General features: G+C 44.4%; 1 protein-coding gene across 3 annotated transcripts in view; it reads left to right on the plus strand.

Moving 5' to 3' along the window:
• LNX1 (ligand of numb-protein X 1) overlaps positions 1-16,884 on the plus strand; it is a 116,391-nt gene that overhangs the window by 77,242 nt on the left and 22,265 nt on the right. For all 3 annotated transcript variants that reach the window (XM_021701701.2, XM_021701700.2, XM_044912948.1), the window contains 4 exons: positions 3,611-3,852; positions 4,364-4,516; positions 9,092-9,294; positions 11,611-11,982. In XM_021701701.2, the coding sequence (XP_021557376.1) occupies positions 3,611-3,852; positions 4,364-4,516; positions 9,092-9,294; positions 11,611-11,982 (970 nt within the window). The remainder of the gene's footprint in view (positions 1-3,610; positions 3,853-4,363; positions 4,517-9,091; positions 9,295-11,610; positions 11,983-16,884) is intronic.

Here is a 16,884-nt window from a genome sequence, read left to right on the forward strand (position 1 = left end):
TGGTTAAGTTCACTGTCAGAAGGGAACCGTCCACTGCAAAGCAGCTCGTGCTTCCTGGTTGGCTGAATTCAGCAGGACACCCCATCAGAGCCTCTGTGAATTATGTTAGGGTCTATCCAGCTTCAGGTCAACTCCTGTCAGTAGCAAACTCATGGACTCAGGAATTTTTGCAAGAAAAGAGTTCATTTTCTCTTCTTGCTCCCCATCCCCTTGCAGAAAAAAAAAAAGGCAAAAATTCCATGGCACATCCATTGTCCACTTCTTATATTAAGACTGATTTGCCTCTGCTAACTTTGATATAGGAGCTCAGGATCCCAGTACTTTATTACCAAAAATAATAATAATAATAATTGATTTTCAGAGTTGCTTTGTTGAACAGATGGCATATCCAAAGTACATAGTTTGGTTGAAAAATGGGTTTTTTATGTTCCTTGTGTTCATCTTTCAAGTTCATGGCCATCACCCATCACCACCTGAGAGTACTTAGTGCTCGGGATAACTAAAAGGGAGAATAAATCCTGCTTCCTTTGAACACAACCCAGGTTCACTGTATGTTCTTGTACCGGCCAATGTTAATCAGCTCTTCCTCACTCCTCCCCTCTTTTGTGCTTATAAATCAAGAGGCCTCAGTATTAATCACCACAAAAGAGATAATTAGTAAGTACAAGCTGCTACCTTCATAGATCATTCTGTGCCTTGGATTCAAGCTAAGCCAAGAAACTGGAGGAAGCAACATCACACAGTTATGGGTTGCTTTAGCAGAACATTTTTTGTTCAAGGCATATGAGTCTGAAAGTTTAATTCTAGATTCTGTTCCCCCCCCCACACACACACACACAAACTGTTGTAAGGATAGCTATGATTTGAGGCCACAGGGAAGATTACTTACCCATTTTATAAGGTTTTCCTTTCCTAGACTAAAAAACGTGACTCTGGAACCCCAAGGACTTGGAACAGCAATTTTTTCTTAATGGTATAGTCTTCAGATTCAGAGATTTTAAATACCTTAATCCTCCACAGGGTCATGGCAGCAAAATAAGATGTCCCTTTGTTCCACTGGGATATGCTATGTCCTCCCAGGAAGCCATGACTTACCAGCCATTTGTCCAATTGGGAAATTCATTTCCTGTTCTGGCAGGGCACATGGTCAAGGGCATTGCTGCCCCAAGAAAAGAAAGACTGTTTCCAGTCCAACTAAATAGTCTAGGAACTTCCTTCCCATGCATTGCTAACCAAATATTGCTGGCTTGGGTAGAAGTGTTCCACTCATGTATTTATGACTTTGGAACTGTTCAAATGCATGCTGGCTTTTATTTTTTCCATCACACAGTTCTTCCAATTTTTCAGTTTCCCATATCAACCAGTTTGCTATTTTTAAGCAGAACAATTTCAAGCCAAAGTAGCTAATCAGAACAATAAAACCTTACCAATTCAAGGAAGGAGCTTGAACTTTTTCAGTGAGAAAAAGACTAGCATTAAAAACTGGAGGCCTGTTTCATCTTCTATAAGATAAGGGTATGGGATTGTATAATCAAAGTCCGTTTCTACTAATATTAAAACCACATTTCATCAGATCTAAGATGCCATTGATCATACGAAACATATTTTACGTACCAACAGTTTTAAATATTGTCACTGGTTACATTATTCCAAAACACCTTTAAAGATTTGCATGCAGTGTGTGGATTGGTCACATTGGACTCCTAGGACTTTGAAATCCATTCAGACAAATTTGGTGACCTCTCCTGCCCTCTAGTTGTATTGTTTGGCATGAAATAGTCCAATCCTATTGAATGGTCTCAGTAACGAAATATAACACCACTTTTTATCTCCTTGGGGACATCTTTCTTTCTAAGCAAATAAAGCATTTGCTTGTCTCTTTGCAAGAAAATATGGAATTGCTATTCTCCTAACAATGAATATTTGCTTCATCAGCATCAAACTTAGGCGCCACTACTCTGTTTTTGAGACTTTCTGTATATGCAGTAACTTTTCATTTCAGTGCTGAATCATAATGTAATCTTTTCTAAGACATTGAATGCCAATTCAGTTCAATGGCAAAGTGCCAAGAATGGACGCAACTCAATGGAAGTTAGAAGATGCTCCCCACCCTGTGACTGTGTCTGCCCTGTTCAGATAACGGTATCTGCATCATGACTGCAGCTTGGCACAGTAGAAGCTGCATGACTCCATCATCCATGCATTCTAATCTCAGAGATGTTAGAGTATGAACAAACAAGCATCCCAAAATGGATTGATTACAGAAGTACCTACAATCTCCTGATAACTTACTATATGTCTGGCAGGGTACTAAAATATCGACCCGACCTCACAGCAGCCCCAAATGTATGTGTAGATTAGGAAGTTTAACCAGGTTAACAAAATTGCCCCAGACTACACAGGTAAATTTCAGAGCAAGGATTCAGAACCAGACAGTAAGCCATTCTATCCACTAGCTCTGTTTCTACAGGCTATGAAATTGTGTGCATATCAACTGTAGACTGCTGTTGGATTCCTTTTACTTTCAAGAATGTGAAGCATCCCTCCAAATAGGCTCTCAGAGGGTAATTTAAAATAGCTCAACCACATAAGATTTTCTATAATGAATTGATAAAAATAATTTATAATTAGCACATCTATTATAAGCAAATGGCCATTTCTTAAAGGGGCTCACCCTCATGATTTCTGCCTTCACAACAACTGTGGGAGCTGGTGTGGCCATCTGCAGCTACTTGCTCACCACAGTACAATGAGATCGTCAACTCATCCCCATCTTCTGACCAAAACCCTAAGAGCTGAAATGACCTTCTCAGTGACACATGTATGTACATTCACAGCAAAATATGGACCTAGATCTGCTTATACCTTGGCCTCCTGGCCCTTGGGCCTGCTCCTCAACATGGGGAGTGAATGGTTATAGACAATTATGGTTTTCTTTTACTTTCTTTACTTATGGTTTACTTTTACTTTTAACATTTCCCAATGTTAGAAGACATGACAATGAATGGGACTTTGGTGCGCAGGAGCCCCTGGCCCCTGGTTCTGGCCAGTAGCCCAGAGGTAGAGCATGGAAGCCAGCAAGCTTGCCTCTAGAGAATACCAATGCTAAGTAAACCCCTGTGGCTTTGTGGTGATGGCGATTCTGTTTCCACGGACAGTTAAATATGGAATCTGGGAGGAGCTTTGTATTTATGTTCAGTGCTTTGGGAACCAAACCCAAAAGAAAGGACTGAGTGTGACTAAGGGCTTTTGTGGTCAAAATAAACACCAACAAGAGAGAATTACTAAGTCCAAACAGTTGAAGAGTGCCCACCTCAAGCTCTAGTCTTGTAGACACCATGACAACTATATACATTTGCATGCCAGAGGCCAGTGTACTGAGAGCGCTTTAGGAGAATGCAAAAACATCTTTTAAAAATTGTTTCCTCAAGTCATTAAATCATCTAGTTGGTGAGTGTATATTGAGTACCTACATGTGATAAGGTGGGGGGTGGGACATAGGAGTGAACAACTCCCGTTCCAAGTGCAGCAAGCATGTGTACGTGAAGAAGCCGGGTTGAACAATGAGCAAAGCGAAAGCCTTTTCTGACCTCCTATTGGTTTGTTGCAGCTGTAAGGGTGCTTCCCACTATGGCCTCACCAAAGACAAGAAGAGGCGCTCTCAACATGGCTGCCCAGACGGCTGCGTGAGCCTCACAGCAACAGCACTCTCCCCAGAGGTCTCTGCAGCTGCCACTGTCTCCTTGGTGACAAATGAGCCTGGCCTAGACAACCCTGCCTACGTGTCCACAGCGGAGGATGGTCAGCCAGCAGACAGCCCTTTGGACTCAGGCCGGAGCAACCGAACTAGGGGTGAGTCAAATGGGTGGTTGTCTGGGAATGGGCTCCTTGCCTTGAGATTGCCCTCTGTGGAATATTTACTGTAGAATGTTCTAGACATTTTTTTTTTTTAAGGGGAAATCATTCTGGCAGTTTCAGCAGCAATCCAATGTCTAATTCTCCAAAGTGAAATGAAACCATAAGTACCTCAGATCATTAAAAATATGTAATCGAACTTAGTGGAAGGGGTAGAGTTGGGCCTGATGATTCACCACCCCATAGTGTTGGCACCTTCCCATCCATGCTGCTCAAGGAAAGTGCTGCTACCTTCAGTCCAGCCCAGCAAAAAAGAAACGCAGGTTTTTAAACCTTACATATTTTACTGTAGAAAACGGAGACAGAACAGAGAAGCAAATCGCATCATTCTACCACCTAGAAGCAATCACTCGTCTTGTGTTATTGTATATATCTGACCAGACATGCACGTAAAAGAGGATTTCTGTGACTGTGTAGCTACTGTTTCTTCCTTTTCTCTTGTCGTCAGCACGGCCCTTTGAGCGATCCACTATCAGAAGCAGATCTTTTAAAAAAATAAACCGAGCTTTGAGTGTTCTTCGAAGGACAAAGAGTGGGAGTACAGTTGCCAACCAAGCTGACCAGGGCAGAGAAAATTCTGAAGACACCACTGCCTCTGAAGGTAAGTGACCTCCCTGTGAGTCTGGACGGACATGGGCTGGGCTTCCAGAATGACCTCAGGGGTGATGAGAACCGGACCACCACCCACTTTCTAGGACACCTCTCTTCACAAGGGCATTAAATATTTTTTACCTTGATCAGCCTACTTCTTACATAAGTAACTAAAGGCAGAAATGATTGTTCTCTTTTCACAGAGGGTGAGCAAATAGGTTTTGGAGCTATTCAGGTGCTAGCTTAACACATATAAGAAATAATAGTAATTAAGTGAAAAGCATTTAGAACATGGCTGGCATGCAGTAAATGCTATGTATTTTTTTCTTCTTATGACTAGGTATAATGTGTGGTTCTGAGTGTGTTTTTCATGCATTAACTTATTTAATGCTCACAACAAACCTATGAAATGGCTACTATTATTATCCCTCTTTTACAGATAAGAAAATCGAGGCACAGGGAGATTACTTAGCTTGCCCCAAATTACCTTGCTTAACTTTGAATTCAGGTAACGTGGCTCTAGAATCCAGGCTCTGTTGGATCTTAGATCCTATGTGTTTATAAATGCAGCTGAGGAAATACTTTCTTTTTATCTTATGTTAGACCTTCAGAGCAGTAACAATAGCTCTTTAAAAAAAAGTGGAGCTTTCTTGTGTTCCAGGTAGTGTTTGTCCTAAGTCACTTAGATGTCACAATTCTAAGGGATAGGGATGATGATGATTCTCATTTTATAGATGAAGAAACAGACACCCAGAGAGTAAATCACCCAAAGTCACCCAGCTAGAAAATGACAGACCTAGGACCTTAGCTCAGGTTCTCTGGCTCCAGAGCCCACTCTGGTAACGACTGGGTTAAGGGCCCTCCCCTCCTAGGGGTTGAGAGGTAGATCCCAAACCACTGTCTTTATCACACCTTCAGAGAATCCATGAGCAGAGCTAGAAAATCTCTCTTCCTTACTTGTCACCTCTCCCCTCTGTGCGCGCACATACACATGCACACTCCGTGCTCTCACTACTCTGAGCTCATTGCAGTCCTGTGAATACTGTGTCTCTCTCTCTCCCTTCCAGGCTGTTGTTCAGCTTTCACTCCCACACCCCTTCAGCTGCCATTCTCATTCCTCCTTCCAGGCTCCGCATAGGCTTGGCCTCCTCCTAGAAGCCCTCCCCGACTCCCTCAGTCCCCTTTCCTTGGTGTTCTCGATGCATCTGCATCTTTATTATAACGGTGTCCCTTTCACTGTCACTGCCTCTGTAAGAGCAGGAGTTCTTTTGTTAGTGTGCGTGTCCTCAAGGTGAAGCACCATACCTGGCACACACGGTGGTGTTCGCTGAATGTGCCATGAATATGGGATTACAACTCCCTGTCTGCCAGTCCTCCTCTTATGAAAGGGTCCTGAATCCTCCTCCACATAAAGTTTTCTTCTGCCTGCATAAGATTTATTTGCCTGTTTATTGCAGAAACCTTTTTAATAAGAGATTACTGTGTGGAAGGTACTAGCCTAGGCTCTATAACTTTATATAAAGATTATCAAATCCAGTTCCTGGCTTCAAGAGCCTCCTTCATGACTAAAAGAAAGAAAATACCATGAAGAGTGAGCTATAAATAAATGGCAGCGGCAGCCCAAGAGAAAGAAGCATCACTTGCAAGCAGGCTGTGTAACCTGTGTCTACGAGGTGGTTTATGAGCCGGATGGGCATTGGGATCTTGACTGTGCGTTAGAAAGTAGTGGGAGAAGAGATGGATCCTGGAGGGCGTTTGGGAGTCTTGATTTGGGGCAGTGAACACACCGGAAAGCTTTTGCAGAGTGTTATTGCAGGAACCGCACTATGTTCTGGGAAGATGGCCGCCACGTGAGGTGTGCAGGGGGCTTAGAGTGGGAGAGAATGGATTTCTTGAGATACCCCAGGAAGCTATGACTCCAGAATGGGGTGAGGTGTTAAGACTTGGCAAGGCTGGTATGATGGTCTTTTCAGGATTTTCTCGATGCATCTGCATCTTTATTATAACGGTGTCCCGTTATAATAAATGCAACTCTTCGAGTTGCATTGTTTCAGCAACCTGTGGTTGGCCCCATGAACTCCCGTGGCATAGTTTATCCATCCTTTTTACAGGGGCAAAGAGTCTCCACTGCTTATTGGCTGTGTGACCCTGGCCAGGTTACTTAACTTCTCTGAGCTCCAGCATTCTGTCCTCTAAGAAGCTGGGATAATAATAATCTACTTCATAGGGTTGTTGTAAGTACTAAATCCCAAAAGCATGCATACAACTGGCTAGCTCAATGCCTGGCACATAACACTCAGTAAATAACATCAAATCCCTAGTCCTTCGGTGAGGACACAATATTGAACAATTTTATTTCATTCCAGACCAGCACGAGTTTGGCAGTTGAAAATTTTTTTTTAGATTTATTTATTTGAGATTGTGTGTGTGTGCTGGGATGAAAGGGAGAGGACAAGAGAGAATCCCAAGCAGACTCCCTGGTGAGCACAGAGCCCAACGTGGGGCTCCATCCCACATCACTGAGATCACAACCTCAGCCAAAATCAGGAGTGGGATGCTCAACTGGTAGAGCCACCGAAGCACTCCAAAAAATTATTTTAACTCTTCAATGTCACTAGAGTCTCATTGGCGTGGTTCTAATTAATATTATGTACAAGTGCAACTGGGTGTGTCCTTTCAGACTCTCAAATGGCCTGAGTAGTTTCAGTTTGGGAGGATGGTTTTTGTAAATCTACTGGGGGGGGGGGGTCGACAGGGGGAGGGGAACAAAAACCAGCAGTTTGATGATTATTTCTAAATCTTTCTTTGTTCAAAGTGTTTGTTTTTTTTTAAAATCACCATTCCCTGTCACCAGACCTGTTTCAACAAATGCTTATGGTAACGCCTACTTAATGTAATCCAAGTAGTTTAAACATTAATTGAACTCAATCACCCAAGCACTGTTAGCCCCGGGAACTGACACATTAAGGCTGCTATCCACAGCCAAACAGCCAAGCCAATCCCTTACGTTCAGTTACATCCCGGTGGAGGTGAAGGACCCACATTTGCAACGTCTCAGGCTTCCTCTGGCTGCTAAATTGCTTTGTTTATCGTGTTCTGCAATACTTAGAAGTAATTTTAATTCTTTCTGTATTGTTCCTGGAGAGTTGAGCACTTCTTAATGAACTCATAGTTCATTAGGGAAAATGGACTAAGGTCAAGGGTTTTGAAAACAGAGTGCATATTAGGCAGAGCCAGACCTGCAGTTTTCCTCTTCCCAAATGACTTAATGAAGAGAGAATCTTAGGGCAAAGGCAGCTGTCAGCAGCTACAGGAGGCGAAAGCATCTCCGCCCTCCACATCCACACTCAAGTGGCGGGGGGAGGAGCTGCGGCTGCCCCAAACTAGGTGTAGCTTGCCTGGCATGTCATGGCGTCCCTTTGGCATGCTTCTACTCAGACTGAGGCAGAGGACGGCTCCAGTCGGCAGTGCTGGCTTATAGGTCTATAGGGCAAGTCCCCTGTGGGACTGTTGTGGATCCCTGGTTCCACAAAAACCTGAGGGAGGTGACAGGATGGCAGGTCACCTGGAGCCCCAGGCGGTGACTGGCCCTGAGGGCCACCTTCCTTTGCAACCTCTAGCCAGTCCTGTCACTTCCCCACTCTAAGCTCAAATGTCCTCACCTTGTAAAATAAAGCCATTCAACTGTCTGTCGCTATCAAACTGGACTACTAAGGAAGCTCTTCTGTGTGTGGGCACAGGGGTGGGGTATGGGCTGGTGGGGAAGGGACCCGTGGAAGATTTCATGTGGAAAGAAGAGTCTTCAGTTAAAAGATAAAGTTGGAGGCACCCACCTAGGTCTCCGGATCTCCTGTGAGCTCTGAATTGAGCAATGCAGCCAGATCAGGGATGAGCCTCTGGACACCACCAGCTCTCCTTGGTCACGAATCAGGCTGTGTGACTTCCCTTTATTGACACCAGTGTCTGGGAGAGAGGCTTGGGAATTCCCTAAGCCTGAAAAAGCAGGGACTTCCAGGGAGAAAGCTTCAAAATGGCCTGAGAAGGCAGAAGAGCAGGTTTGTTCTGTTTTGTGGCTCGATAAGTAGGTGCTGAAACTAAAGTCTATTCCATAATGACCCTATGTTCTCCTTCACTCCTTCACCCCAGGAGGCTTTGGCTGACACTTGTGATATGTGCACACAGCCACAGAACAGCAAGAAATGGTGTCCTCAAAGATCTTAGAGTCCAGGAGAGGATGTAAGAAATGAGCATGGATGATAACGGAAGCCTCAGTGCCGGGAGCTAGCTTTGGGGGGAATTGGGATGTTTAGACAGAGCAGGGAAACAGCGGGATCAGCGTAGAGTTTAATTGAAAGGGATCATTTCATGTAAGTCTTGAAGGAAAAATTGGGTCTAGGCCTAAAATGAAAAACATTCCAGGCAGAGAAACTGATGCTGGCGCAGAGGCAGGAAAATGGAAAACATGTACGAGGAACGATGAATTAAAGTTTAGTTTGGCTGAAACCAAAGTTTGGCAAGAAGAAGAGTGGTTGGAAATGTCCGTTGGGTGGGTGTCTTAAATAAATGCTGTCTTTGTCCATTTTAGTCTTTCCAAGGTTGTATCACCTGATTCCAGATGGTGAAATTACAAGCGTCAAGATCAATCGAGTGGATCCCAACGAAAGCCTCTCCATTAGGCTTGTGGGAGGCAGTGAAACCCCGCTGGTCCATGTCATTATCCAGCACATTTACCGGGACGGGGTGATTGCCAGGGATGGCCGGCTCCTGCCAGGAGACATCATCCTGAAGGTAGACGCGGTTGCTGCAGGGCCATGAAAAGGGGCTTAATAAAAACCCCTTCAGAGGAAGTAAATGGATGGATGGAGGAAATGCTAAATAAATGTGAAGCGGTCTCTTTCCGTAGTTATCACGTTGAAAGGTCTCTTCATCTGAGACCTGTAATATAATTGAGATAGGTCTTTGTCCCCTTCTGTCTTGTTCTTCTAGTCTCTCCTTCTTTCTATAAAAGAGTAGTTCTGTCTCTGTATCATTTTGTCTGTCCTCCTCTTCTTTCTCATCTCCCCTCCAGCTTCTGTCCCCACTTCCCTCTCTCCACCTCCTTCTCCTCTTCGTCTCTCCTTCCGTCTACCTCCTCCTATTACTTTAACGATAACATAAAATAAAACGAGTGTAGATCTTATGTTGTTTTTAGAGCAGATTAATGGAACATTCTGTATTTTATCTAGTCACTCCCATTCACACACCCCTCCATGTTAAATGTCTGGGGGCTTAATGGCCCTCCATGAGAAAAACCAAGAAGTAATCCTAAGCTATTCCCACCAAGCCACAGACATTGCGGGGCAGACATGTTGGTGGAACAGCGCCCCGTGGGCATTTCTGTCCTCTGAGGCTTCAGTGTCAGGAAGGACGTTCAGGAAGAATTCTGACAAGAAGAGAAAGGATGAAGGGAGCATTGTTGATCAGACAGAAGTCAGACAGGTGGCAAGTGTGACAAGAAATCCCTCCCTGGTCCTATATTCCCTGTCCGATACCCAGAGGAGGGTTTCATCCCACTCCTTCTAGGTGGTTGACGGGCCGGTTCCTGACACATCATGCGCTATTTCTCTGGCAAAGAAATTCTTCTTTTTTTGGAATAAGAGGAGAAAGAATTTAAAGCAGTTGTCATAACAATCCTGAAACTCCCACTGGCCTCTGAGGTGGAGGACAAGGCAGGGCCTGTCGAGCTCCGGAGCGTGTCCACAGTGCAGTCGGGTGACACTCTGCGTGGCTTCCCTGCCAAGGAAAGGAGCTGTCCTGCCCGGGAGGGTTGCATAATAAGACATCTTGATTCTTAGGACCTTCAAGTGGCCCTGGCAGGCAAAGGGCTGCCAAGACCGTCTAGCAGAATCCCCTGGCTGCCTCCTGGGCTGGGTGCGATGGGGGAAAGCAGATGCAGGATCAGTGACCGAGCAGAGCAAGAGTTGTGAGCTCCCCTGGGTGTGGACAAAGGTGGTGAGCTGCTCTGTGCGCGAGAGCCTCCATCCATCCCTGAAGGGGCAGCGAAAAACCGGGATGGTGGGCTGCAGGAAGACCTCTTAAAATTTCACTCTGAGCCTCCTCTAACCAAGAAATCCTACCCAACCATAGAAATTCAAGAAGGTTGTCTCTCTTCTGTGGGGCCCCTGTCCTTAAGACCCTCCGCAGAGTACGGTGCTGTCGTAAAATTGTTTTCTCGCAAAGCAGTGACTACCACTAGGGGCTGTAGCCTTCTGGCTGGGCCTGCTTAGTCAGAGTAATGAAAACCAGAAAGCCCCATGCAGCATCAGCCCCGCAAATAATGAATGAGGCACAGATGAGAGGGCTGAGCTTGAGGACGTTGAAGTAGAATGAAGGGATGCAGCCTTTCAGTAAGAGAACCTAGAAACTCATTCACATCAGTTTGTTTGAAACTATACAGAGATTTTCTTTTTCCTTTTGTTGAGAACATGGGCAAAAGACCTCATAGGCAGCAACCACCTTAAGACCACACACACACACACACACACACACACACACACATACACACACACACACCTACGCACACATACATGCAATGGCAGGCCACGGAAGTTCCAGGATGGATGACCCAGGGAGAAGAAGTCACCTGGAGATCACTGGAAAGTAAGTGTCAGTTCAGTTTAATCTCAACAGCAGTTTAGTGTAATCATTTGAACCTAAGTGGGAAATTTTCTTGTTTTGCTTTTTCCTACTTTTTCTTCCTTTTTTCTCCCCCCTGCTCCCACCCACCCCTTCAGCTGAACACTGAGTTTGGCAAGCAACAGGAATGAGGGCTGGGACTGTGAATAAATCTAGGGGCCTGTGCAGGGACAGGTTGAAGAGAGATGGCATCCACCGGGAGAGCTGAACGGGCGGTGTGGTAACACAGAAGGAAAGCGGGGCTAGAAGTAATGTTGGAAGATGGGGGTGTCTGGAGATTTGGACAGAGGAGAAGTGACAAACCAGGGCAGTCTTTAAGGAAGGGTCCTGCTGATGCTGTGGGCCTGGGGCTTCTAGGAAGGACTGTGGCAGGTGGAGCTGGCTGATCTGCTCTAGCTTCCGGTCCCCTCCCTGCCCACCCCCTGCCAGGTCAACGGGATGGACATCAGCAACGTGCCTCACAACTATGCCCTGCGCCTCCTGCGGCAGCCATGCCAGGTGCTGCGGCTCACTGTGCTGCGTGAGCAGAAGTTCCAAAGCAGGAACAGCGGACAGGCGCCCGATGCCTATGGGCCCCGAGATGATCATTTTCATGTGATTCTCAACAAAAGCAGCCCTGAGGAGCAGCTTGGAATAAAACTGGTGCGCAGGGTGGATGAGCCTGGGGTATTCATCTTCAGTGTGTTGAATGGTGGTGTGGCAGACCGACATGGTCAGCTGGAGGAGAACGATCGCGTGTTAGCCATCAACGGGCACGACCTTCGGTATGGCAGCCCAGAAAGCGCAGCTCATCTGATTCAGGTGAGTCACGGGTCATTGCCAAGATCCTGGCTAGAAACTGCTGGCATGAGTAGGATGCTCATTACCCTGACCCACCTGCCCTGTTAGTACCATGTGTGACATGTGGTGCCCCCTTTTCTGGGAGTCAAGATTAAAGGGCTAGGTAAGAACATTACTCAAGCAAATGATGTGTGTCAGGCTCATGGACATTCCCTAAATGTTGCCAGCCATCCAATCTGACTGCCCATAGATACTAAGGGTTACGTGCTGCAACCTGACCAGGTTAAGATCACTTAAGGTCAGCAGGGTTGTGTCATCCTTGTACCCAGTGTGTTATTTGCAGACCAGGGGTCATTCAGATATATTCTGGACATATCCAAGACATCTAGAGGTACTAACTCCCATAAGAAACTGTGCCATCTACCCTCCAGGAATCCTGTGGACAGAGACCACTATGGGATTGGCTAAGGCTAAGCCCCGTCTCCATGGCTGAATCCAACCTCCTTGGAAAGCCCATGGGAACTCAAGTATGAATCTAGAAGAATCTAAAAAGAGGCATACAAATTATGTTCCCAATAGCCTGACATTGGTTCAAATTAATTCACTTTCCTGACTGGCATAGCATCATCAATCCCTAGCATGTATCTTGTTGCCTTTGGCTGGGTCACCATGTTTTTCTACTGTTTAATGAGCTGCCATCTTTATTCTTAGAAGGACAGGCTTTCTGGGCTCTTGTACTCTAACCCATTTATTCACTTCATTTAGCCAAGGTGTATTAACTTTCTGCTCACCTAGGCATGTGCCAGGTACAGAGAACACAGAGATGATGGCCTCTTGGGCTGTTCTCTCAAAGGAACCCTCAATCTAGTACAGGGGATGGACTTTCTGTAAATAATTGTCATATGGTGTGTTAGTAATATAATGGAGAAATTAAGTACAGTGCTGTTTCAGATGTAGAGATTTTTGCTTGCATGGGCCTAGGAATTCTTTATAGAGAAGATCTTGAACTGGAGCTTTGAGGAATCAGAAGTTCTCTAGGTAGACAAGGCAGGGAGGGTCATTTTAAGGGGATACAACACAAAAGAACATTTCCCTGAAAGCTGGTTAGGAAAAGCATTCATACCTGGAGCATGGTGTATATTAAAAAAGCAGTCATAGACAAGGCAGGATTGGGAGGCAAGGACCAGATCCATGCTAAGAAGTTCAGACTTTATCCTCAAGGCCATGGGGTATCATTGGAAGGTTTTAAAAAGGAAGTGACATGATTTTCTAGATCTCTCTTAAGGTAGTAGAGAACTGATAGGAGAGGGGCCAGATTTGAGGCCTTATCTTATGAAGCATTTGCAATTACCTGGCACACTGCATCAGCTTGCACTTAGTGACTAAATTATTAATACTTCAAGACGAGACAGCGAGTCAGCAGCGGTAGTTAAATGAACCTTGTACCAAGTTCTGCTGAGGATGATCATCAGAAGACAGAGCCTGCTTTCTAGAACTTGGTCACCTAAGCACACACAAGTCTCCCTACTCTGGGTTCCAGCCATGGAATTCTTCCAGGTGTTGACAGCTCTTCACTGTCATGTGTGTGGTATCTTCTCCCTCTTCCTCAAGGAGAACCAAGTAGTGTCTGATACTGTCCTTGTAGATGTGGACAGCCTGAGGCAAAGAGTACAAGGGGACTTACCCTACTTCCTCTCTTCCCCAGGATAGGAAGCACATGTGGTATGTGGCTCTTGGTGGTGTCCCACTTTCAGGGTGATTCTCAATGTGATGGATGTTCATCTGCTTAACGGGCCCTGAGGCCATAGTCTGTGGAGCAGGTGGAGAAGAAGATCAGAGTTACAGGAGGCATTTCCCCTCTGGACTTTATGCCATCTATTCCCAAGTCCTTATGCCCAGCTTCGACTTGTCTGAACACCACACCTACATAACCAACTGCCTACTTGGTATCTCCATGTGAATATGTAAAAGGCATCTCAAACTTAATGTCTAAAACCAAATCCTTGACTTCTCCTTCCTCTACTCCTTGTCAAACCTATTCTTTCCTCAGCCTTTTTCAGTCTCTAGAAATGGCACCATTTGCCCAGTTATTTGGGCCCAAAGAATCTCTTACTCTCTTCAGTATGCTCTCTCTGTAATCCATTTCTCACCACCTCCACGGCTTCCCTCAGGCATGCACCATTGGCATTGGGTCTCTGTGAGAGACCTCCCACCTGGTCTTTTGGACTCCACACCTGATTCTCTGCCTCTGCTCTCTACATGGCAGGTCGATGGCCAATCGACAGTCAGTCCCATTGTGTCACTCCTGTGCTCAGCTCTCTCAAGCTTCCCAAGACACTCAGAGTAAAATTTCCAAATCTTAACAATAACCTTCAGAGCCATATGTAATTTGGCCTTTAGTTACCTTTCTAGCTTCATTTCTTAAGCAAAGAAAGAGGGTTTCTAGTATTCTCACCCTTGCCTTACCATGCTCAGTCACATTGCCTTCTTGCTACTACTCCTCAAAAGCTGCAAGACCTTTTTCGCATCAAGGCTGATGTTCTTGCTATCCCTCTGACTGGAAGAATCTTCCAAATGTCTAACTGCCATGCTTCATTCAGGTCTCCTTAAATGTCACCTTCACTGACCATCTCATTTAAAATAGCTTCTCCCACCCCAGCTCTATATCCTTTATTTAATCTGCTTTATTTTTTCCTACCAACTAATTACTTTATCACCTGTTTGCCTAGTATAGAATAATACAGTATTGTGTATCGAGCACTTACAGAAATGCCTGGCAAGAATAGACACTCGATAAATATTTGCTGAATGAATAAATTGAGTCAAGTTATAAAAATGTAAATATACAGAAGATTAGAATTTATGCATTAATTCCATCTCTTAGGGATTTTTCATCAAACCATTTACCAAAGAACAAACACCAAATCGACTTTTACATGCTGTTTGTCTCCAAGATGGAATTTCTACATCTTTTCCTCTTGAATTTCTTCAGTTGTTACTGGTTGAGCACCCTTTAGGTGCTGACAAGTGTGTGGATACAGTGGTAAACAAGACTGACACAGTTCCTGGCCTTGTAGAGCTTGGGACATATTCTTGTCCCAGATCTCAAATACAGTCAAGTCAGAATTTAGCAAGTGGTTCTAGCCTGTATGTGTCAATGGGTGAGAATAGAAAATAGATGTTTATGAAAACATTAACCCATGGAAAAGGAAGAATAATTTTTCTCGTCATGAACAAACTGCACTCTAAGCATGATTTTTCCCCCACTTTAAAAGTAGACTTTTAAGGTGATCATCAATTTTATTTTCGTGTCGTATTTGTCAACTCCCTCTGCAGGTCAGTCTGGGCTCACATTCTAGAGCTAATCTGCCAACGATACTCCACAACAGGCAAAAGAAAAACTCCCTTACTCATGCCATTTGGAAAAATTTTGATTACATGTGGCATTCTACTTTGGTAGATTAATAACAGAAGAGGGAAAATTTTTTCCCTGAGAAAGTAAATTTATGAAGTAAAATCTTGCCTAACAGTGGGACTTCCTAAAAGAGTCTTCTGCTTACTAAACAAAGCCAACATGCTTTATAAGCAGGGGAAAAGGAAAAAAAATTTCTTTTAAAGACTTGGGCAAAGCTAGTTGGAAAAGAAATGGAAAAAGTAGAGTGCTGGGAAAATCCAGTTAAGCAATCTCAAGAGTGGATTTTATTTATGTGATACTTGTAACACACACCAGGCTGGGGGAATTAGGCTTAATACCCTTCAAAGGTGGAGACTCAAGTTACCAACCAATCCTTGGCTGCCTGGCCTTCGTGTATCTCCTCCATGAATCATACTTGCCTTAGAAAGAAATTCCCAGACAACATGTCCTTTTGGTCATGTTTTCTCCCACAGTACCACACTTGACTTTTTCTCCATTATTTCAGGGAAAAGTTATTACAGAGAAGCCACAACTATTTTAAATTTGACCAACTTACATATGTAGAGTCCTAACCCCCACTTACTCAGCAGCCCCAGGTGTCAGAGCCCAGGAGTAAGACGGACTCCTCTAGGAGGAAAAGCCCTAAGGAGACAGAAGCTTCAAATATGGAGCATTTGACTCCAATATTTGGAGTAGTTGACTCCAATAAACTTAGGACAACTTTATTTTTCTCCATTATCAATTTCTTAATTTTTTGAGCACCATGTCTAGAATCATTGTAGGTGGGACGCCTGGGTGGCTCAGTGGTTAAGCATCTGCCTCTGGCTCAGGTCATGATCCAAGGGTCCTGGGATCGAGTCCCACATCATGCTCCCTGCTCAGCTAGGAGCCTGCTTCTCCCTCTGCCTGCAGCTCCCCCTGCTTGTGTGTGCATGCTCTCTAACAAATAGATAAATAAAATCTTAAAAAAAAAAAAAAAGATTGCATCTCTCTCTACTAATCAGTATGCAAATGATTTACACTGACAATACTATGCCTATTCTGAGATGCTCTCATCTACAATTCTGGAGCAGTGAGCTCAAATATATACAATTAAGAAATGAAGAAAGTAATTTTGGATTTCAAATTTGAGTCTCCTTCCTGTGTGTTTTTTTTCCTAGGCAACTACCAGACTTCAGGCAGAAGCTGAAAAAAAAATTCAAAGCCATTTGTAGAGGGGATGATAACCTCTAGGTTTTCATTAATACTTACAGATGTGTGAATTTTTGTTCCCTTTCCATGAATTAATATTTAAATTAGAAGTTATTTTATCAAAGAACAACTGGCAACCAGGCTCTTCAGACTTTTCAAAAGAATGTGAGCAGCCTCTAGTCAGAGCCGGAAAGTAAATAATGAACTACTCGTATTACCTACATTTGTTCTGAATATGTGATTCCAGCTCATGAGTTTTGCACAACCGGAAAAAAGACAGAACTTTTGTCCCCTGGAGCCAGTAAGAACTGCCAGTG

Source organism: Neomonachus schauinslandi, chromosome 2, assembly GCF_002201575.2.
Source record: "Neomonachus schauinslandi chromosome 2, ASM220157v2, whole genome shotgun sequence".
NCBI classification, from domain to species: Eukaryota; Metazoa; Chordata; class Mammalia; order Carnivora; family Phocidae; genus Neomonachus; species Neomonachus schauinslandi.